Source organism: Stenella coeruleoalba (assembly GCF_951394435.1).
Source record: "Stenella coeruleoalba genome assembly, chromosome: 13".
Lineage (NCBI taxonomy): Eukaryota > Metazoa > Chordata > Mammalia > Artiodactyla > Delphinidae > Stenella > Stenella coeruleoalba.
The window spans coordinates 38,977,132-39,000,657 of record NC_137159.1 but is presented as its reverse complement, the minus strand read 5'-3'; the positions used below and the strand labels follow the sequence as shown (position 1 = coordinate 39,000,657).

Sequence of the window (23,526 nt, the reverse complement as noted above, 5' to 3'; positions counted from 1 at the left end):
ATTATTTATTTGGATGCTCATATGTTCCCAGATATGGCCAGTGGGGACCCCTTCAAGTTGGCTCTTGGTCCTTTAGACATACTTAAGCACTTTGCTATACAGGATGTTCCAAGCTCATCTTGTACTTTCTCTGCCCCAGACCCTGAATCCGCTATTTCTTTAGGGGAGACTGGTATTCCGAAAACAAGATCTGCACACTAGGTATGCTCATTACCCCTGAGTTATCATTGTTTCTAGACTCTCAGTGGACAGAGGTAGGAAATATATGTATGTACAAACACATAGTACACATATATGCAGACATATAATATGTATTAATTATCTATTGCTATGTAACAAATTACCCTCAGTGACTTAAGTAATTAATAATTCTGTATTGTCTCTCATGGTTTATGAGGCCAGGAATTCAAAGTGGGTACAGTGGGGAATGACCTTCTCTGCGCCATGATGTTTGGGTCCTTGGGGCTGCAATCATCCAAAGGTTGTTCATTCACATATGTGGCAGTTGCTCCTGGCTGTCAGCTCAGGAGCTGTCACTGGAACACCTATCTATGGCCTGTCCATGGGACCCTGGCTTCCTCACAAGTTGGTGACTGGGTTCCACAGTCAAGCAGAGAGAGAGAGAGAGAGAAGGTGAATGCTGTATCCTTTTCATGACCTAGTATTGGAGGTCACCTAGGCATTAAGTTCAGCCCACATTCAAGGGCAAGGAGATTATACTCTACCTTTGAACGGAAGAGAATAAAAGAAAAACCCACCAAAATGTGGCCCTACTTTATTTATTTATATTTATTTATTTTTGACTGTGTTGGGTCTTTGTTGCTGTGCAAGGGCTTTCTCTAGTTGCAGCGAGCGGGGGCTACTCTTTGTTGAGGTGAGCGGGCTTCTCACTGCGGTGGCTTCTCTTGTTTCAGAGCACGGGCTCTAGGTGCGCAGTCTTCAGTAGTTGTGGCTCGCGGGCTCTAGAGTGCAGGCTCAGTCGTTGTGGTGCATGGGCTTAGTTGCTACCCAGCATGTGAGCTCTTGCTGGACCAGGGCTTGAACCTGTGCCCCCTCCATTGGCAGGCGGATTCTTAACCACTGAGCCACCAGGGAAGCCCTGGACCTACTTTAAAACCACCAAAATATCAATATCTATAGCTATCTATCCTTACGAAAGATCATGAGCTTATACCAATACTTCCAATTCCGATCCAGCAAGGTCTACTCTAGCTACACCTGCTCCATAATTTCCTTCTCCAGTAGTGAGAAACCTGGTTCCCATTATGCTCCATTCATTTATGCATTTTATCAATCCCACTGTATGTCACTATTCCACCAAACACAGGGCCACATATCCTTGGCTCCAGCACCATTGATTTTGGTGATTATTATGCTGGAAAAGCCTATTTTTTAATAAAATTAAAAAAATTTTATTTTATATTGGGGTATAGTTGATTTACAATGTTGTGTTAGTTTCAGGTGTAGAACAAAGTGATTCAGCTATACATATATCCATTCTTTTTCAGATTTTTTCCCATGTAGGTTTTACAGAATATCGAGTAGAGTTTCCTGTGCCATACAGTAGGCTCTTGTTGATTATCTATTTTATATATAGTGGTGTGTATATGTTAATCCCAAACTCCTAATTTATCCCTCCCCTCCACCTTTCCCCTTTGGTAACCATAAGTTCGTTTTCAAAGTCTTGAGTCTGTTTCTGTTTTGTAAGTAAATTCATTTGTATCATCTTTTTATTTTTTTTAATATTTATTTATTTGGCAGCACCAGGTCTTAGTTGCGGCACGCAGGATCTTTGTTGCCATGTGCGGGATCTTTAGTTGTGGCATGCAGGATCTTTTGTTGCGGCATGCAGGATATTTTAGTTGCAGCATGTGGGATCTAGGTCCCCAATCAGGGATCGAACCCGGGCCCCCTGCGTTGGGAGTACGGAGTCTTAACCTATGGATCACCAGGGAAGTCCCTGTATCATCTTTTATGATTCCATATATGTGATGTCATATGATATTTATGTTTGTGTGACTTCACTTAGCATGATAATCTCTAGGTTCATCCATGTTGCTGCAAATGGCATTATTTCACTCTTTTTTAAGCCTGAGTAATACTGCATTGTATATATGTACCACATCTTCTTTATCCATTCATCTGTTGATGGACATTTAGGTGGCTTCCATGTCTTGGCTATTGTAAATAGTGCTGCAATGAACATAGGGGTGCATGTATTTTCTCGAATTATGTTTTTTTCCAGATATGTGTTCAGGAGTGGGATTGCTGGATCATATGGTAGTTCTAGTTTTAGTTTTTTAAGGAACCTCCATACAGTCCTGCATAGTGGTTGTACCAATTTGCATTCCCACCAACAATGTAGGAGGGTTCCCTTTTCTCCACACCCTCTCCAGCATTTATTGTTTGTAGACTTTTTATGATGGCCATTCTGACCAATGTGAGGTGATACCTTACTGTAGTTTTGATTTGCATTGCTCTAATAATTAGTGATGTTGAGCATCTTTTTATGTGCTTTTTGGCCATCTGTATGTCTTTGGAGAAATGTCTATTTGGATCTTCTGCCCATTTTTTTTTTTCTGCCCATTTTTTGATTGGATTTTTTTTTTTTAAGATATGTGGTTTTTTTTAGAAGATGTTGGGGGTAGGAGTTTATTAATTAATTAATTTATTTTTGCTGTGTTGCATCTTCGTTTCTGTGCGAGGGCTTTCTCTAGTTGTGGCAAGCAGGGGCCACTCTTCATCGCGGTGCGTGGGCCTCTCACTATCGCGGCCTCTCTTGTTGCGGAGCACGGGCTCCAGACGCGCAGGCTCAGTAGTTGTGGCTCACGGGCCTAGTTGCTCTGCGGCATGTGGGATCCTCCCAGACCAGGGCTCGAACCCGTGTCCCCTGCATTAGCAGGCAGATTCTCAACCACTGCGCCACCAGGGAAGCCCTGGATTTTTTTTTTTTTTTGATATGGAGCTGTATGGGCTGTTGGTATATTGTAGAGATTAATTCCTGTTTGTTGCTTCGTTTGCTAATACTTTCTCCCATTCTGTGGGTTGTCTTTTTGTTTTGCTTATGGTTTCCTTTGCTATTCAAAAGCTTTTAAGTTTAATTAGGTCCCATTTGTTTAGTTTTATTTTTATTTTCATTACTTTAGGAGGTGGATCTGAACAGATATTGTTGTGATTTATGGGAAAGAGTGTCTTGCCTTTGTTTTCCGCTAATAGTTTTATAGTATCCGATCTTACATGTAGGTTTTTAATCCATTTTGAGTTTATTTTTGTGTATGGTGTTAGAGAGTGTTCTACTTTCATTCTTTTACATCTAGCTGTCCAGTTTTCCCAGCACCACTTATTGAAGAGACTGCATTTTCTCCATTGTATATTCTTGTCTCCTTTGCTATAGATTAATTGACCATAGATGCATGGGTTTATTTCTGGGCTTTCTATCCTGTTGCATTGATCTATATTTTTGTTTTTGTGCCAGTACCATACTGTTTTGTTTACTGTAGCTTCATAGTATAGTCTGAAGTCAGGGAGCCTGATTCCTCCAGCTCTGTTTTTCTTTCTCAGAATTGCTTTGGCCATTTGGGGTCTTTTGTGTTTCCATACACATTTTTAAATTTTTCGTTCTAGTTCTCTGGGAAAGCCTATTTTTAAAAACACTTATGACAAAAGGATGATTTCCATATTTATAAAGAAATTATTAAGAGCACTCAGGGGCGTAAGAATTATTTCACCCAAAGGAATAAGAAAAATATAAATTACTTAATTTTAAAATGGGCAAAGAGGGGAGTTCCCTGGCATTCCAGTTGTTAGGACTCAGTGCTTTCACTACCAGGGCCCAGTTTCAATCCCTGGTCAGGGAATTAAGATCCTGCAAGCTGCATTGCATGGCCAAAAATAAATAAAATTAAATAGGCAAAGATAATATGTATAGGCAGAAAAATAAATGGCCAAAAATTTTAAATGCTCATCCTGATTTCATAATTAAATTCAAATCAAAACAATAAGTTGTGAATTTTTTTAATCTATCAAGCTGTCAAATATTAGAAAGATGGATAACACTGATAAAGGGATGGGGAAAAGCATAAATAGGTGTATAAGTCGGTAAGTCTCTCTGGAAGATAACTGGGCAGTTTCTGTCAATATTAAGCACCTTTTGAGCTAGCAATCCCACTGCCTGGAATTTACTCTATGATACACTTGAAAAACTTTATTAATGTATAAACTTGCTGGCTTTCTCTAGCAAGTTCTCAGAGACAGGCAGCCAGAATGAACAAGAAGATGAGCAGGGTTTTGGCAACCTTATCCTGGAAAGGACATGCCATGACTTCGGCTGTACTCTATTCATTGGAAACAAGTCGCTAGGTCCAGCCCACACTCAAGGGAAGGAGATACACAAGGACATGAAGGCCAAGAAGCAGCGGTTGTTGATGGTCATCCTAGAGGCTGTCTACCAGAGTCTCTGGTCGGTACTGCCTTGGTTGACTGGGCAGTCCTCTCTGGGAGAACTTGACTTCAATAGAGGTCAAGGGCACTGCCAATTGAAGATGCCCTCTGATTTCAGAGCTATTAAAATGTGTGATGTGATTATAATGCTATGATATAATGTACTGGTAGAGGGAAGTGTGACTCTCTGAGAGGTGAAGGAGACATCAAAGAAAGTTTTGCAGAGGAAAATATTAGAGCAAAGTCTTGGTGAAGGAGGCGAGAGAGGAAAGGCAGAGGGTCTTGAAAGTGCAGAGGTACAGATGTGTTGGAGAGCCCCAGAATGTGGCTGCTGCACAGGATGCAGGCAGGGAGTCACATAGATTGGAGAGGAAAGGAACTAGTGGGGGCAGGGAGACCATTAGCAAAGACATTGTAAAGAGCCATGCAGTAAAAAGTGAAGACCCAGAGCAAAATAGGTGGGATGGAATAAAGGAAAAAATGATTCAAGAAAAACACTGAAGGTAGACTTGATAGGCTGTCAACTGTGAGGGATAAGCAAGGTTGCCTTATTGTACAACTTGTTGTGAAGTGTAGAGAGCACCATGGACGGTGCCCCCTTGAGCTATGTGGGGTGGAGCTCTGGAGACAAGGGCAGGGTGGAGCACAGATGAATAGAACATCCAGCCCTTGGATGATAGGTGATGTTGCCCACAGGCCTACAGAGGGAAGCCGGGAGGGGAGCAAGAGGAGAAGCAGGGATGTGGCAGTGAGCCAGGGCTTGTAAGTTATTCTCCAAATGTCCATTCTACTCGTCTTCCTTTATTAACAACTCCCTCCTCTATATTTTATCTGGGAGTGTGTGACTAAGTTATGGCCACTGAGGTGAGCCTAGCAGCGATGTCTCAATTTCTGAGTCATGCCCTTGAAAGAAGAGAAGCACACCTGCCTTTTATCTTTCCCTCTTCCTGCAAGGAAGAATAGGGAAGTGGTTGTGAGCCATCTTTTTTTGTTGTTGTTGTTTTTTTGTTTTTTGTTTTTGAGCCATCTTTGACAAAGCAGATGAGGGTAGCATCTCAGAAATGGCAGAGCAACAACATACAATCTGAAAGCCCCACACACCCAGCTTCCACTGGTCCTAAACCACTAGTGAGAAAGAAATAAACTTCCAACTGGTTTAAGCCACTTTGGGGGATGGGGGATGGGGGATGGGGGTGGGGAGATTCTCTTGCTACAGAAGCCTGGTTTGTATCCTATTAGAGAAGCTATGTAAAAGTGGGGTGTAAAGTGACAGAGGAAAATGTACCTCTCAGATCTCCTGGGCAGGATGCATAATTGAGGGTCAGCCCTGCTGCTGTTCTCTGAGTCACTGCTGCATTTGTGCCAAGGCTGCCCTCAGGGTGCTCCTAACTAATGTCTGAATTGGCAAGGATACCATTACTGCAAGATGCAGGACACCCTTGACAGGAATATTGCCTCTAGGAGTCTCCTGGCTTGGCTGGTAAATCTAGAAGTGTCAATTGAGGAGTGTTTGGAATTTGGTGGTAGCTTGTGTTTGGGAGTAAAGGAGACCAGCCAGGGAGGGTGAGGATAAGACAAAAACATTTTTAACTGCTTCCTTCATGCCTGGAACTGTTCTAAGAGCTTTAGTTGTATTAATCCCTTTACCTATGAGGTTGGGTGGCAAACACTGCTAGTTTTCCCCCAATATCTCTTCTTCCCTTCTTTGGGAACAGAACTTCCAAATGTTGGCTGGGCACATGGCTGACTAGAATAAGGATAATACTTCCCAGCCTTCTTCGCTAGGTGTTGCCATGTGACGTGTTCTGGCCAATAGGATCTAAGCAGAAGTGCTGGGATATGTCTTACAAGTTGAGGATGTACTCTTGGTTTTTCTTTTTCCTTCTGGTTAGAATGTGGTTGTGTTGACTGGAACTGGACCCTGATATGGAAGCCATGTGGTGAGGATTGCTAATGTAAGCTCAGGTCCCTGATGATTGTATATCTTCCATATTCACCATGGACTGCCTATTTTTACATGAAAGGAAAACGCTATCTTGTATTATTCTGTTATTGCTACTTTGTTACTAGCAGTTGAATCTAATGGTAATACAGATAGGTAGTAATACTATCCCCATTTTACAAAGTACAAAGAGGTGATGAAGTACAAAGAGGTTAGGGAATTTGCCCAAGGTCACTCAGCTGGTAAGTGGCAGAGTCAAGACCTGGATCCAAGCACAGGGCTGCAGAGCCTGCCAGCGTGGTCTGATACTGCTATGGGAGATACAACTCAGAACACATTTCCTTCACATTGGCGTAAAAAGACTCTTCACACTGGCTTTCACACCTTCCTCAAAATGTCCTCATTTCAGTCTTAGTGCCCATTCCATTTGTGTCCAGCCTACTTCCCCCTAGTTACTTTCCTGACTTTCACATCTTTGCTAATACTTTTCTTCTTTGGTCTGGACCGACCTCTCCCATTTCTACCTTCAAAGCCCAGTTCTCTCCTTTCATATCTCTTCAACCAACGTCTTCTTTTACTCCTATGAAATGATTCATTCAACCAATATTTTTTCCCCCTATGTATTAAGAATGACACTACTTATATACCATCCTGGGAAGAATCAAGAAAATAGTCACTCAAGTCATTTTGTGTTCTGCAGTTCATATGAGGAGCCCTAGTTGAAAAAGGCTAATAATAGACATGCAAACTGAAGTTAGAGAGTATAAAAGACTTGTTCAATCTACAGCATATGGAAAAGCTAAAGACGGGAAATTCCTGTGCTAAATAGTCCCTAGTGTTATTATATAAACTCATCTATGGGAACCATGATAAAATAAATCCTTTTAATTTCTCCCCTTCTTACCCCTGCCCCCATTCATGCATCCAGTATTTATTGAGATCTGCTGTGTGCTAGGCACTGGGGATTCTACAATGTGCAAAAACAGATCAACAGTTAGTTGTAAGCTATCATACCTACCTTTGTGTTTGCTGCAACAGTGGCTTTCAAACACTAAAAAAAAACCCAAACCAAAACAACAACAACAAACTCACTCAATATAATCATAACATACCCCACACATGTGATGATTTAAGAAGCAATGTTTGCCTTTACCACATGTAATCACTCTAGTATTTAAACTATTCTCTTTCATTGAGATAACACTGATGGTGGATGCCTGTTGAACTGTTTTTACAGCCTACTAATAGGTTGGAAAGACAGGTTTGAGAAATATTCGTTCCCTTTTCCATTCAGTTATCCAAACAAACATTTCCTGGTGCCTACTGTGTGCTGGGCACAGCTCAGAGCCCGAGAGCAACACAGGCGCACTATGAGCTCTGGCGGGGTGGGGGGCAGGCGTGCATACTGGTGAATAAATATTAATGCAATTAAACTAAACTGAGAGATAGGCATCAGAATTTTAGAAATAAATTAGAGTGGTGACTTCCATAAAAGCAGAATCTTAGCCTCTTATAGACCTGTTGTGGTGTGAAACTTGAATCAAAGTCCTGATTCTAGTGCATTGCTAACGAAAGTCAATCCTGGATACAATCTTTTCTTCTGTCACTAGACAGAGAAAGTGTGGTGCAGGTGTGTTTAGAAAAGGTGACAATGATTTGGTCTTACCCTGGTATAGATGGGTTATGGGAAAAAAGACATTCTTACAGCATTTTGCATTTCTTCCCCCAAAGCCTGTCAGTGTCATCACCCTCACTTTGCTGCAGGTGAGATGCCACCTGAAGTTGTCCAACTTGCCACCTCATTCATCTCTTCTCCCTCTCCCCAAATCAAACTGATCAAAACCAAGCTTGCTATAGAAACATCCATCCTTATCCTTTCTCCTTGGGTCTTCCTATCCCAGGATGAGCCCCACCTGCTTTTGGACTCATCTCTTCCCATTGCTTCTGGGGATTTGCTTTACCACCTGGCCCTCTTTTCACCAGCTAGTCCCCATCAGCATGTGAAAACATTTAAAAGGAAAAGGCAAAATCTCCTTTCACTCCATATCCGTATCCAGCTACTGTCCATTTCTCTTACCCATCATGTCAAACATTTTTTTTTTTTTTTTGCGGTACGCAGGCCTCTCACTGTTGTGGCCTCTCCCGTTGCAGAGTACAGGCTCCGGACGTGCAGGCTCAGCGGCCATGGCTCACGGGCCCAGCCGCTCCGTGGCACGTGGGATCTTCCCGGACTCGGGCACGAACCCGTGTCCCCTGCATAGGCAGGCGGACTCTCAACCACTGCGCCACCAGGGAAGCCCCTGTCAAACATTTTGAAAGCATGGTCTCAACTTTCTCACTTCCTCTGTCCACTGTGACCCGGCTTCTGCCCCAGTCGTTCACTGAAACTGCTCCCTGCAAAGGGCCCAATGGCCCTCCTGTCAAATCCAAAGAACAATTTCTTTATTATCCTGCTTGCCGTCTTCCACGTCTAACACTGCTGACCTCTCCCTCCATCCCGACCCTTGGCTTCCATGATCAAATGTCTTCTCTGTTTTCTTCCTCCTTCTTTCGGTTTCCCTTTTCAGGCTCCATTTTTCTGCCCATCCCCTGCATGCTGATCTCCAGGGTTATCACCTAAGCCCTCCGTCAGCCTCTTTTCATTCTAGTCTCTCAGAATGATGGTGATTAAGCAAGGTGCAAGTCCCAGGCTCTGAAAAACACTTCCTCCACTGCACTCCCATATCACGGGTTCCGCTTTTAATGCCTCTCAGATCTGTCACCTCCTCTCCACTCTGACAAATATCCCCCCTTCCAGTTTTTATCCCACTCCTGTCCATTGTTCAAATTGTCCTAAGAATGATTTTTCTAAAACACAAGTCCGATCACGTCATTTCTCCATTTAGATCACCTCAGTGTTTTCCTGTTGCCTACAGAACAAAGTCCACAATACTCAGCAGGGCAAATGAGACCTTTCATGAGGGGGCAATTTGCCCCCTTGCAGCCTCATCTCCTGTAGCCCCCCTTACATGACTGTTAGAGCCCCCTTGGTGCAGTATGCTTCTCCATGCTTCTGTGCCTGGGCACTTGCTGCTCCCCTTTGCTCTCTTGAAGACAAGAGTCCTCACTCTATAAGCCTCCTCTGAGAAGAGAACTACACAAGCACCACACTCCCCTAGGGAGAATTAGGCACTTTCTCCTCTGTGCTCCCAGGGCACACTGGATTTACCATGAAGGTGAATTCACACTCGTCTCCTCCACTGCTGCCTGAGCCCCATGTCTTATTTTCGTGATCACTCCAGCATACAGCAGACTTGGACACACAGTAGATGCTCGATAAATGTTGTGGTGTAATTTTTACCCACCCTAGTACTGGATGGTTACAAAAGGCTACAACCCATGCTTTGACCCTGAAGATGTTTTGACTCAATTTTTCCCCCCAGTTTTTCTTTTGAAGATAATCTCAAACTTACAGAAGAGTTGCAAGAATAGTTCAAGGAACCCTCAGATACACTTCACCTGGATTCACCAGGTGTCAACCTTTGCCACCTTGCTTTATCTGCTTTTCTCTGAGTTAATTGCAGACATCATGACAATTTACCTACAAATATTTCAGCATGTAATCTCCGAAGAACAAGAATGCTCTTGTTTGTAACCAAAGTTTAACTGCTCAGAAGATTTAACATTGATACAACATTATCCAGTATGCAGTCTGAAATGCAATTTAAATTTCCCCAATTATGTCATTTTAAACTGTTTGTTTTGGATCCAGGAGCTCATTTAGGATCAAGCATTGCATCTATTGCCACCTCTCTTTAGTCTTCTTTTGATATTCATGAAATGTTTATTTTTGTAGAGTTTAGGCCAGATCCATTTTGCAGAATTTCCCTCAATTTGGACTTTTCTGATTGTTTCCTCATGATTAGATTCAGAATAAGCATTTTTGGCAGGAATGCTACTTAGGTGATGGTGTACACATGTCAGTTTGCTCCATTGATGCTGAGTTTGACCATTTGGTTAAGGTGGTTAGTTGCCAGATTTCTCCTTTGTAAAGATTACTTTTCCCTTTTGAATGTAGTTAGTAAGTAAACTGAGCAGGGGTATGTTTGATATACCTCCATATTTCATGATTATCCTCTTCCCCAGCAACATTTTACTCATTGATTTAGAGGTTGTTTTTCGAAAATTTTTTTATTGTGGTAAAATACACATAAAAAATTTACCATTGTAACCATTATGTGTACAGTTCAGTGGTGTTAAGTACATTCATAATGTTGTGCTACCATCACCACCCTCCACCTTCAGAATTTGTTTCATCTTGTAAAACTGAAATTCTATACCCACTAAACAATAACTCCCCACTTCCCTCTCCCCGCAGCCCCTGGCAACACTGTTCTGTCCCTCTGATTTTGACTACTCTCAATACTTCATATACCGTAAGTTTTCTTGTAAGTCTTACCCCAGGTTCCAATGATACATATCTCACTATGTGCTGTTCCATTGGTAATATTCTTTATGAACTGGATAAAATTCACAAGAAAACAGTACCCACTAGTATTGCCCATCCAATTCTTTTCTATCTGATACCTTGTGTTAGTTGTCCATGCGTTTGGTGAAGTAAAGTGTAAAAGGTGAAATCAAAATGTCATTTTGTTTGGGGGTCACAACACTTGGTAAACAGTCTGCTTACAAAACTGTTGTAGCTTTTTGGAAAATGACGTTGGAATGTAGTAGCTCCAGTAAGCAAATGGAGAAAAGTATTCTCTACCAGTTTATTTCATTGAGAACAGACCACAGGCAGAGGACAGTCCATCACAGTGGAACAGAACAGTGAGGTACTTCCAGACTTCCAAAATTCCATACCTGTTCTGCCTGCTAAATAAATATCCACAGACCTGTCAGCAACATTTCCCAAATAGTTGGCGCAAAGTTTTTGCTGAAAGGTGAAAATTCGTTAAAGGAATCATTAATATCCACTTAACTTTTGTAAAATTGAATCGAGCTGCAGTAATATACGCTTGCTATCACATTCTTTTGTCATCTAGAAAGGACTATTACATGAATAAAATGTAAACATTCCCGAAGTAACTGGGAACTTGGTAGCTCGTGCTACTTGGACAGGTGGCGGAAAGGCGTGAGACTTGGCGTCCAGGAGAGAGCCAGAGTGCACCAACTCCGTAGGAACTTTCAACAGAAAACGAATACGGTGTAAACACGGCGCGCTCCGCCGAGACCACCTCCGCCTCGCATCGTGGGCGCGCTCCGACCTCTGCAAGTCGGTCGCACAGCAAACAGGGTGACCAAGTGCTCGCGAGGGTCGTGTCCTCGAGAGGACCGAACACCGTCAGCACTGCCGGTGGCAGCCCGACGGCCGTTTCCTGTCTGCAGCCTCGGTGCAACTCTCAGGCGCCCCTTACTCAACGCCCCGCTTGCCAGCACTGAAGGTCGTCGCTGCAGTAATAATAACGAACCGTTGAGAGGCGTCCGGCCTTCCCCAGCCCGTGCACTTGCGAGAGCCGCGGCGGGGCCCAAGGCCTCCGCAAACCCCACCCGGCCTCCCAGGTCGCCCCCCGCCCAGCGCCGTGGCTCGGGCCCTTAGCCTACCCACCGCCGCCCCCCACGCGGGTCTCCGGGGCCCCGACCCCTCCCCTCCTGGCCCGCACCCGCCTCGGGCCCAACCCCCTCCCGGGGGCGGGCTTCCTGAGCCCAGACGCCCCCCGCCCTCTCCACCCTCCGGGCCCCGCCCCGCGCCCCCGCCCCTCGGAAACAGCCCCGCTCCAGCTCTCCCGGAGCTCCGCAGCGGGGCGAGCGGGGCGGGCGGGGCCGGGTGGCGCAGGGGGCGGGGATTTCTGGCACTTTCTGGGCGCTGCGAACGCTCTGATCTTGGACTCGAAGGCCGGAAACGTCGGCGGCGGAGCCGTAGCGCTGCCGCGGCTCTTCCTTGTTCTCCGCTGAGGCCGCGCCGCGGCGCAGACATGGCCAAGTGGGGCCAGGGAGACCCGCGCTGGATCGTGGAGGAGCGGGAGGACGGGACCAACGTGAACAACTGGCACTGGTGCGGCCGGGCAGGGGCCGGGGCCGCGGCGTCTGGGCCTCCTCCCTCCGGAGCCGGCGGGGTGGGGGTGGGGACCCTCTGCGAGCGCCCGGCGCCCTGTAACCCGGGTGCAGGGGCGGCCGGGTGTCTCGGGGCGCCTCCCGGGCCGTGGTGGGCCCCGGGCCGGGGGAGTGGGGAGGGTTGGGGGCTGCACAGGTGCAGATGCTCGTCATTAGCCTCAGGGCTTGCGGAGCCCTTGGAGCCTGAAGACCCGGTGTCTTATCTGCACCGGCTCTGGGACTTCACTTTACTCTTTTTGAAAGTTGGGTTGGGTCCCAGGAATAGAAGTCATTCTTGACTTACCGCTTCAGCTTCGGCAGTCTCTGACCTTAGAAGCTCTCCCCGCGCCGCCCCTCCCCCCCAGCCCCTTGAAGTTTGGGGGAGTTAAGATGAAGGTAGAAAGTGTGTGTGTGTGTGTGTGTGTGTGTGTTACGTATGTATTGGAAAGAACAGGAATTTGGATCTCAACTCCACATCTAACTTGATGAGTCTCTGGTGAGCCCTGCCTTCTAGGAGTTCTTACTAGTTACCCATCCTTTTTCTATCTCATATGGAGCTTGGGCTGATTTTTGCCCCTCACTCTTCAGTCAGAGCTTCAGGAAGTGATGTTCTCTGCTCTGCTCCTCTGAGGGCTGTGCTATCTCAAGGCCATCAGGGTGATGCTGAGGCAGGTCCAGGGCAGAGCAAAGCCTTAGCCTGTGAGGGCATCCTTCCCTGGGGGAGTCCTGGCTTGGGGTTAGGAAGAGCTGACCTCTCCTTTCCCAGCCTTGTCACCGTGGACACTTAATGGACTTCTCTCTGCTCATTTCCACCCCTTTAAATGGGAACATTATTTGGGAAGATTGTATGAGATAATATCTGTGTGAAAACACTTGATAATTTGTCTTATTACGATAAAAGTTATTTCAGTTATAATTACCTTTTCATGTGGCCCAGGCTTTACCCCTCCATTTCCACCAGGTGAGATTTCGAGACCTCCTTTCCCCCAAATAAACCAGTGTTTTTAAGACAAAGTACCACCCAACAGCTGCTTGAGAGGAATTGGGCTGATCTGGACTGGGCCAGGGCATTACCCTGATTCCCCAGAGTGGGCGTGTGGACACCAGTGGGGGCTTCCATCCACAGCTCTGCCCTTCTTCTGGCCCTCGTTAGGACAGAGCGGGATGCCACCAGCTGGTCCAAGGGGAAGCTCCGTGAGCTCCTGGTGGGCATTGCTGTGGAGAATGAGGCTGGCCGTTGCGAGATCAGTGAGCTGAAGCAGGTGGAAGGCGAGGCTTCCTGCAGCAGCCGCAAAGGAAAGCTGATTTTCTTCTATGAGTGGAACATCAAACTGGGCTGGAAAGGTAACAGGGTCCTCCAGGTACAGGTGGGGCTGGGGGCTGTGTTGGGGCAGAGTTGGTTGATTCATTAGTCATTCATTCAACAGATAAATTTAGAACTCCTGCTATGGGGCCCTGAATTGGTGTTTGGAGTTCTGGACACCCTTAACTGCATGTGGAGTTCCTTGTCCAACCAGCTGTGGGCTTCCCTTTCTCCCAGCACTCAGAGCTCTTTAGGGCTCTTAGCCGTCAGCTGGACTCAATCTGCCAGGCATTTGTGAGCACTAGCGTTTCCTGGAGCTGCTGCCTGGAGTACTCTTCCCCTCAATAGGTGCCTGCTGGCTCCTTAAGCTCTTTCAGGTTTGCATCCTGAGTAAAGCCATCTGTCTCCATTCTCTGACCGTTTCAGATCCCTTCCTTGTACTGTTTCCCTTCCCTGCTTAATTTCTCCCCAAAGCACTGATATTTGGCACACTACATATGGTTACATTATTATTGTTCTGGATTCCCCTTTTCTCCCCGTTCATCAGGGCAGAGATTTTTTAAAATATCAGCTTTATTGAGATATAATTCACATGCCGTACAGGTCGCCCATTTAAAGTGTACAATTGCCTGGTTTTCAGTATATTCACAGAGTTGTGCAGCCATCACTACAGTCAATTATAGAACATTTTCATCTCTCCCCCAAAACCATGTACCTGTTAGCAGTCACTCCCCCAGTCCTTGCAACCTCTAATCTAATTTCTGTCTCCATGGATTTGCCTGTTCTGGACATTTCATATGAATGGTATCACACAGTATGTGGTCTTTTGTGCGCAGCTTCTTTTACTTGACATAATGTTTTCAAGGTTCATCTGTCTTGTAGCATGTTTCATTCTTTTTCATTGTTGACTAACGTTCTGTTGTATAGATGTAGCACATTTTATCTGTTCATCAGTTGATAGACATTTTGGTTGTTTTCATTCTTTGGGTCTTTGGGTCAGGGATTGATTGGTTTTGGTTCGATCACTGTCTGAAACGTTGTGTTTGTTGAATGAATAAATTTCTCCCATGGTGCCTGGCTCCTTGCTGGGTGGACCGTCTATACTCAATAAATATTTGTTGAAATAACCATGGATATGAAGACAAAGGGAAAAGGAAAAGGAGGAGAGAGGGCAAGATCTGGTTCTGGAGGATGGTGCTGTGTTTGGGCCTCAGCTTGTGTCAGCTTCTTTCTTGAGAGTTTGGGTTAGAGAGCTGCCTGGTGAGCTGTCCTTGCGCCTCTGTCCTAGTGGCTGTCTTGCTAACTGGAGCCAGGCCAGAGCGCAGGGAATGTTCAGCGAGCATCAAAAGCAGTCCCACTTGTGCGTTGAAACCTTCTGGCTTGGGGTTTGCTCTCAGTTGCTCCCTCAGTGGCTGCTCTTGGCTGGATCATAGCAGGATCTGGCTCCTTACACATCCAGCTCCTCAAGACAGGGGCTCTGTGGTCCTCAAGGAAACTCATGGTCTTGTGTCTCTTCCATCTCCCTTAGCTTAAAGCAGCAACCAGCTCCTTTGTAGGTTAAGACCCAGCAACTCCCAGGCAGCAGCCAGAGGGCAGACGGAACAGGGCTTCCCTGACCCCGTGTGCTTTCTCCTCTAGTAGTTAATCCTAGAGGTGGCTAGTGGGACCCGCTGGGGAGGAGACAGTACTCTGGTCTTCCTTTTTTTTTTTTAATTAAACTTTAATTATATTAAAGTTATAGCTTTCTCAGATTTATTGAGATATAATTGATTTATAACATTGTATGAGTGAAAGGTATACAACATGATGATTTGATATATGTGTATATTGCAAAATGATTTCCACAATAAGGTTAGTTAAAATATTCATCACCTCATATAGTTACAATTTTTTTGTGTGTATGTTGAGAACTTTTAAGATCTGCTGTCTGAGCAATTTTCAAGTGTATAATACTGTATTGCTTACCCTGCTGCACATTACATCCTCAGAACTTACTTATCATATAAGTGGAAGTTATATGTGCCCTTTGTGTCTTTTGACCACCTTCACCACCCTTCCCTCTGCCACCTTGCAACCACCAGTCTACTTTCTGTTTCTGTGAGTTTGGTTTTTTTTTTTTTGATTACACATATAAATGAGATCATACACTATTTGGTTTTCTCTGACTTATCTCACTTAGCATAGTGCCCTCAGGGATCATCCATGTTGTCACAAATGGCAAGATTTCCCTTCTTTTTTGTGGCTGAATAATATTCCGTTGTGTAAATATGCCACATTCTCTTTATTCATTCATCCATCGACGGGTGCTTAGGTTGTTTCCATGTCTTGGCTACCATAAATAATGCTGTATTGAATATCGGGGTGCAGATATATGTCTTTGAGATAGTGATTCCATTTCCTTTGGCTATATATCCAGAAGTGGAATTGCTACATCATGTGGTAATTCTATTTTTAATTTTTTGAGGAACCTCTATACGGTTTTCCATAGTGGCTGCACCAATTTACATTCCCACCAGTAGTGCATGAGGGTTCCCTTTTCTCCACATCCTCACCAGCACTTGTTATCTCTTTTTGATAGTAGCCATTCTAACAGGGGTACAGTGTTATCTCTTTATGGTTTTGATTTACATTTCCCTGATGATTAGTGATGTTGGACACCTTTTCAGGTACCTGTTGGGCATTTGAATACTTTCTTTGCATAAATGTCTCTTCAGTTCCTTTGTCCATCTGTTTTTTTTTTTTTTTTTTTTTGCGGTACGCGGGCCTCTCACTGTTGTGGCCTCTCCTGCCGCGGAGCAACAGACTCCAGACGCGCAGGCTCAGCGGCCATGGCCCACGGGCGCAGCCACTCCGCGGCATGTGGGATCTTCCCAGACTGGGGCACGAACCCATGTCCCCTGCATCGGCAGGCGGACTCTTAACCACTGCGCCACCAGGGAAGCCCTGCTCATCTTTTTAATGGTATTTTTTGTTTTGGTTTGGTTGTTTGCTATTGAGTTGTATGATTCCTTACATATTTTGGATATTAACTCATCAGATATGGTTTACAAATATTTTCTTCTATTCTGTAGGTTGCCTTTTCATTTTGTTGATTGTTTCTTTTGCTTGTGCAGAAGCTTTTTAGTTTGAGTAGTCCCAGACCAACATCAAGGAGCTTTTTCTCTGTCTTTTTCCCTAGGAGTTTTATGGATTCAGGTCTTACATTTAAGTTTTTAAGCCATTTCAAGTTAATTTTTGTGTATAGTGTATATTTTGTGTATAGTGTAAGATTCATTTTCATTCTTTTGCATGTGAATATCCAGTTTTCCCAGCACCATTTATTGAAGGTAGTATCTTTATTTATTTATCTTTTGCGGTACACGGGCCTCTCACTGTTGTGGCCTCTCCCATTGCGGAGCACAGGCTCCGGACACGCAGGCTCAGTGGCCATGGCTCACGGGCCCAGCCGCTCCACGGCATGTGGGATCCTCCCGGACCGGGGCACGAAACCCCGTCCCCTGCATTGGCAGGCGGACTCTCAACCACTGCGCCACCAGCGAAGCCCCGAAAGTAGTATCTTTTACCCATGGAGTATTTTTGTTTCTCTTGTCATATATTAGTTGACCATATATGCATGGGTTTATTTCTGGGCTCTTGATTCTGTTCCATTGGTACATGTCTTTTTCTTATGCCAGTACCATACTGTTTTGATCACTCTTGCTTTGTAGTAAAGTTTGAAATCAGGAATTGTGATGCCTCCAGCTTTGTTCTTCTTTCTTGGGATTGCTTTGGCTATCAGAGTGTTTTGTGGTTCCATGTGAATTTTAGGATTGGTTTTTCTACTTCTGTAAAAAAAATGCCACTGGAATCTTGGTAGGGATTGCATTGAATGTACAGATGCCTTTGTGTAGTATCATTTAAAAAAATTATTTATTTATTTATTTTATGCAGTGGGTTCTTACTAGTTATCTGTTTTATACATATTAGTGTATATATGTCAATCCCAATCTCCCAAGTAGTATGGACATTTTAACAATATTAATTCTTCCAAGACATGAACATGGGATATCTTTCATCAGTGTCTTATAGTTTCCCATCTACAGATCTTTTACCTCCTAGGTCAAATTTATTCCTAAGTATATACTGTTTTTGCTGCTGTTGTAAATGGGATGTTTTCTTTATTTCTTTTTCAGATAGTTCATTGTTAGTGTATTGAAAAGCAACTGATTTTTGTATGTTGATCTTCTATCCTGAAACTTTACTGAATTTATTTATTAGTTCTAATGGTCTCTTGGATTTTTTTGTATATATGATCATGTGCTATGCAAATAGAGGTAATTTTACCTTTTCCTTTCCAATTTGGATGCCTTTTATTTCTTTTTCTTGCTTGATTGCTCTGGCTAGGACTTCCAATACTGTGTTGAATGGGAGTGGTGAGAGTGGGTACCCTTATCTTATTCCTGTTATTAGGGGAAAAGCTTCAAACATTTCACCGTTGAGTACAATGTCAGCTGTGGGCTTGTCATATATATTGCCTTTATTATGTTGAGGTATGTTTCTATTATACCCACTTTGTTGGGAGTTTTTATTATCAGTGGATGTTGAATTTTCTCAAATGCTTTTTCTGCATGAATTGAGATGATCATATTATCTTTATTTTTCATTGTATTAATGTGATGCATCACATTTGACTTGGGTATTAAACCATCCTTGCATCCCAGGCATTAATTCCACTTGATCTTAGTCTTTGATCCTTTTAATGTGCTGTTGAATTCAATTTGCCAGTATTTTGTTGAGAATTTTTGCATCTATATTCATCAGGTATATTTGTCTGTAATTTTTTCTTTTTCTTTTCTTTATTTTTTTTTGGCCGCACTGTGTGGCATGTGGATCTTAGTTCCCCGACCAGGGATCAAGCCTGGGCCTCCTGCAGTGGAAGCGCAGAGTCTTAACCACTGGATGGCTGAGTAGCCCTGTAATTTTTTCTTGTAGTGTCCTTAACTGGCTTTGGTATCCTGGTAATGCTGGCCTCTTAAAATGAGTCTGGGAATGTTCCCTCTCTTCAGTTTTTGGGAAGAGTTTGAAAAGGATTGATGTTAATTCTTTAAATGTTTGGTAGAATTCCCCAGTGAAATCATCTGATTCTGGGCTTTTCTTTGTTGAGAGTTTTTTTTTGATTACTGATTCAGTTTCCTTAATCATAATTGGTCTGTTCAGACTTTCTAGTCCTTAATGATTCAGGCTTGGTAGGTGATATGTTTCTAGGAATTTATCCATTTCTTTTAGGTCGTCCAGTTTTATAGCATAAAATTGTTAACGGTAGTTGCTTATTATCCTTTGTATTTGTGTGGTATCAGTTGTAATGTCTCCTCTTTCATTTTTAATTTTATTTATTTGGATCCTCTGTTTTTCCCTTGGTTAGTCTAGCTAAAGTTTTGTCAATAATTGTTTATCTTTTCAAAGAACCAGCTCTTTGTTTTATTAATCTTTTCTATTGTTTTCCTGTTCTCTGTTTCATTTATTTTATTTTATTTATTTATTTATTTGGCTGCATTGGGTCTTTGTTGCTGCGCACAGGCTTTCTGTAGTTGCAGTGAGCGGGGGCTGCTCTTCGTTGTGGTCCACAGGCTTCTCATTGCGGTGGCTTCTCTTGTTGTGGGGCATGGGCTCTAGGTGCGTGGGTTTCAGGAGTTGTGGCACACGGGCTCAGTAGTTGTGGATTGCAGGCTCTACAGCACAGGCTCTGTAGTTGTGGTAAATGGGCTTAGTTGCTCCACAGCATGTGGGATCTTCCCAGACCAGAGCTTGAACCCGTGTCCCCTGCATTGGCAGGCAGATTCTTAACCACTGCACCACCAGGGAAGTCCCATGTTTCATTTATTTTTGCTCTAATCTTTATCCCTTTTTTTAAATTGAGATGTAATAGGCATACAACATTATATTCATTTTGTGATATAATGATTGTATATTTGTACACATCAAGAAATGGTGACCACAATAAGTCTAGTTAACATTCATCACCATACGGTTATAAGATTTTCTTTTTTCTTGGGATGAGAATTTTTAAGGTTTACTTTCTTTCAAATATACAATATAGTATTATTATAATTACCATACTGTGTATTACATCCCCATGACTTATTTTTATAACTGGAAATTTGTACTTTTGACCACTTTCACCCGTTTTACCCATTCGACCACCCTGTCTCTGGCAACCACTAATCTGTTCTCTGTATCTGTGACTTTGGATTTTATTTTTAATTGCTTCTTCTTTTTTTAAAATGAATTTTTGGCTGCATTGGGTCTTTCGTTAATGCATGTGGGCTTTCTCTAGTTGTGGCAAGTGGGGGCTACTCTTTGTTGTGGTGCGCAGACTTCTCATTGCAGTGGCTTCTCTTTGTTGTGGAGCACTGGCTCTAGGTGCGCAGGCTTCAGTAGTAGTGGTGCGCGGGCTCAGTACTTGTGGCTCGCGGGCTCCAGAGTGCAGGCTCAGTAGTTGTGGTGCACATGCTTAGTTGTTCCGCAGCATGTGGAATCTTCCAGGACCAGGGCTCAAACCCGTGTCCCCTGCATTTACAGGTGGATTCTTAACCACTGTGCCACCAGGGAAGTCCAACTTCGGTTTTTCGTTTTATTTTTTTCTTTTAGATTGCACATATAAGTGAGATCAAATAGTATTTGTCTTTCTGACTTATTTTATTTAGCATAATGCCCTCAAGTTCCATCCAGGTTGCTACAATTGGCAGGAGTGTTTTTCTTTTTTATAGCTAAATAATATTCCATTGTGTGTATGTACTACATTTTCTTTATCTGTTCTTCCACTGACGGACACTTAGGTTGCTTGCATGTCTTAGCTATTGTAAATAATGCTGCAGTGAACATGTGGATGCATATATCTTTTCAAATTAGTGTTATTGTTTCCTTTGGATATATACCCAGAACTGGAATTGCTGGATCATATGGTAGTTCTATTTTTAATTTTTGGAGGAACCTTCATACTGTTTTCCATAGTGGTTGCACCAGTTTACATTCCTACCAGCAGTGCACAAGGATTTCTTTTTCTCCACATCCTTGCCAACACTCATTATTTCTTCTCTTTTTAACACATTACTGATGGGGGGATTTTTGCAGAAACTTAACGCCTGTGGCTGGCAATTTGTTATGTAAGTGAATATTGAAACACCTGTGTTTGAGTAAATATCAACAACTTTTTTTTCATTTAATGTATTTATTTGAAACTTAGTACATGTCTTACTAAAGCATTCTATTATTTCGTTAGAGTGTGATAGACAGTAAAGCAGGCACCTCTGTGCAGGGGAAAGAACATCTATTACAAATATACTTTTCACTGTGCTTTCTCCTGGAAGATCAGATTCTACACTTTGTGGTGTCATTTTTTATTAGTCCTGTGGGTATTATTTCATATAGAATATGTTCTTTTATTTTACCTGATAGTCAACAAGGTGGATCTTTGTGGAGGGGCTCTTTTAGAAATGCCACAAGAAGCACCAGGTGTGGGACTACCACTACATTCACCAGACTGGTCAGTTACCCATTCTCTAGCTACTGCTAACAAAAATTGCTTGTTAAGTCATTATATTATGTGCATTAAGGCTACAGTAAATTTTAAATGCGTTGAATAAACTGTAATTACTCAAACAGTAACCCACTTTCTTATACCATTTTCGAGTTTTCTGGAGGATATTGAAGTTTGCCAGATATTGATCGATCGATCAACTCCTTTCATACATTTTTGTTGTGTTTTGTTTTTGATATGATTCTATTTTTTTTAAATATTTATTTGGTTGCACCAGGTTTTAGTTGCAGCAGGTGGGCTCCTTAGTTGCAGCTTGCCAGCTCCTTAGTTGCGGCACGTGGGCTCAGTTGTGGCAGACGGGTTCCTTAGTTGCGGCTCCAGGGCTCCTTAGTTGTGGCATGCGAACTCTTAGTTGCAGCATGCATGTGGGATCTAGTTCCCTGACCAGGGATCGAACCCGGGCCCCCTGCATTGGGAGCACGGAGTCTTATCCACTGTACCACTGGGGAAGTCCCTCATATATTTATTATACTCTAATATACAAGTGGGCTTAGTTTTCTGATGGCCAGTCCTCCTGTCTTCCTTTCCTGTAGATGTTATGGAGGCATCATGAATAGTTGTCACCATGCGGACTAGCCTCTTGTCTTTCCATATAAGAAGAATCACTTCTCCCTTCCATAAGAATGTCATTTCTCCTCCTGTAGATTTTAGATTTCTCCTTTAATTGGTTTGGTAGACCACAATTCTCTCTTATAGTCCCACAAACTCTGGTTTTATTTTTCAACAGTGTTTCAGATGTGGACACACTGTTGTAATAATTGTCTTGGTACATATGGTGCTGTGAACCAAGATAAGGTTGTAGGACTGATAATATTGTTGTAGTTTCTTTCCTTCACCTGTGTAAATCTCAAGGTAGCATATATATCCAGTTTCACTTTCGCTAACCATCCTGACCAAAATTCCATATTTTGTAAGTTTTCTGGGATTATAGGTTTTGAATCTTGAGTTGTCCTCTCCACTTTTATCATTGCCTTATCAAGTGATAGCTCTTGTTTGTATATAGATCGATTGAAATTTTGGTAGAAAATAATCTAAAAGAGGTTTAACTTTTGAAATTCTGTCTATAGGAAGTGGAGTTTCTGAGTTATTAAAGTGAAGAGCTGTCATTATTTGTTTGAACCTTATTCTCGTCAGAATCTTTGGAAAGACAGGTGTTTCAAGTAAGGGATCAGTCCAATATTCTTTCCAGTGTGACTTTCTTATTTGTCCCATCAAAATTATTAATCCAAGAAACTTCTTCGTGTCACTATTGTTTACATCAGTCCATTTTAAAGCCTTACCATACTCTTTATATGATTTTTCATTCTGTTGGTGATACAAGTGTGTTTGAGAAGCGACCAACTCGAAAAAGTTATTGCCAAAAAACAAAATTAATTCTGTTATGTTTCGGGTTATTACATTCAGTGGTTACACCTGACACACCTGTAAAGTCTTCTAATTTTCATGAAATGTCTTCAATCCACTCTTCTGTAGAAGCAAAGGAGCATTCTCCAGCACCGTTTCGTTTTCACTTTCCATATCAGAATCAATCACTAAGGTTTTTTGTCTTTTTGTTAGTCTAATATTCACATCGTCTGAATCAACTATATTCTGAAGAATTATCATCTTCTGAGACACTAGTATATATGTTGCTCGGACAGTCAGAGAAAGTATCTGCATAAAATTGACCAAAAAATTCTTCACTCAGAATTTCACGATGTGTCATTTTTGAAAATTTTACGGTAATAAACTTGCATTTATAATATACACAAGGTTGGAACAAAAACCTAACAGAGAAAAATGTGAATGATAACGACAATCATAAGTTGATTAATGAACCCTCGATCAATTTTAAGTTCTAACAAATTTTCAAGGTGATGTTAATTGTATCACTCTCTAAAAATGTATTGATACGTCTCCGGTCAATAACGTTCAGGTAACAAAAGACATATTAATACATCTCTGGTCAATAAGTTGTTAATAAAAGACACTGTAATAGTTGTGAGGTGATATCGCATTGTGCTTTTGATGTATAATTCTGTGATGTTGAGCACCATTTCATGTACCTGTTGGCCATTTGTATGTCTTGTTTGGAAAAATGTCTCTTCAGATTTTCTGCCTATTTTCTAACCAGATTGTTTTTTGTTATTGAGTTTTATACGTTCCTTATATATTTTGGATATTAACCCCTTATCATATGCATAATTTACAAAT

The 23,526-nt window shown here is 42.8% G+C and overlaps 1 protein-coding gene across 3 annotated transcripts in view; it reads left to right on the top strand.

Moving 5' to 3' along the window:
• The first annotated feature begins 12,242 nt into the window (after nucleotides 1–12,242).
• The window catches only part of LOC307196530 (activator of 90 kDa heat shock protein ATPase homolog 2), a 29,480-nt gene continuing 18,196 nt past the window's right edge, over nucleotides 12,243–23,526 (top strand). For all 3 annotated transcript variants that reach the window (XM_079941562.1, XM_079941563.1, XM_079941561.1), the window contains exons 1-2: nucleotides 12,243–12,416; nucleotides 13,608–13,798. In XM_079941562.1, coding sequence (XP_079797688.1) covers nucleotides 12,337–12,416; nucleotides 13,608–13,798 — 271 coding nt within the window. In that variant the 5' untranslated portion in view covers nucleotides 12,243–12,336. The remainder of the gene's footprint in view (nucleotides 12,417–13,607; nucleotides 13,799–23,526) is intronic.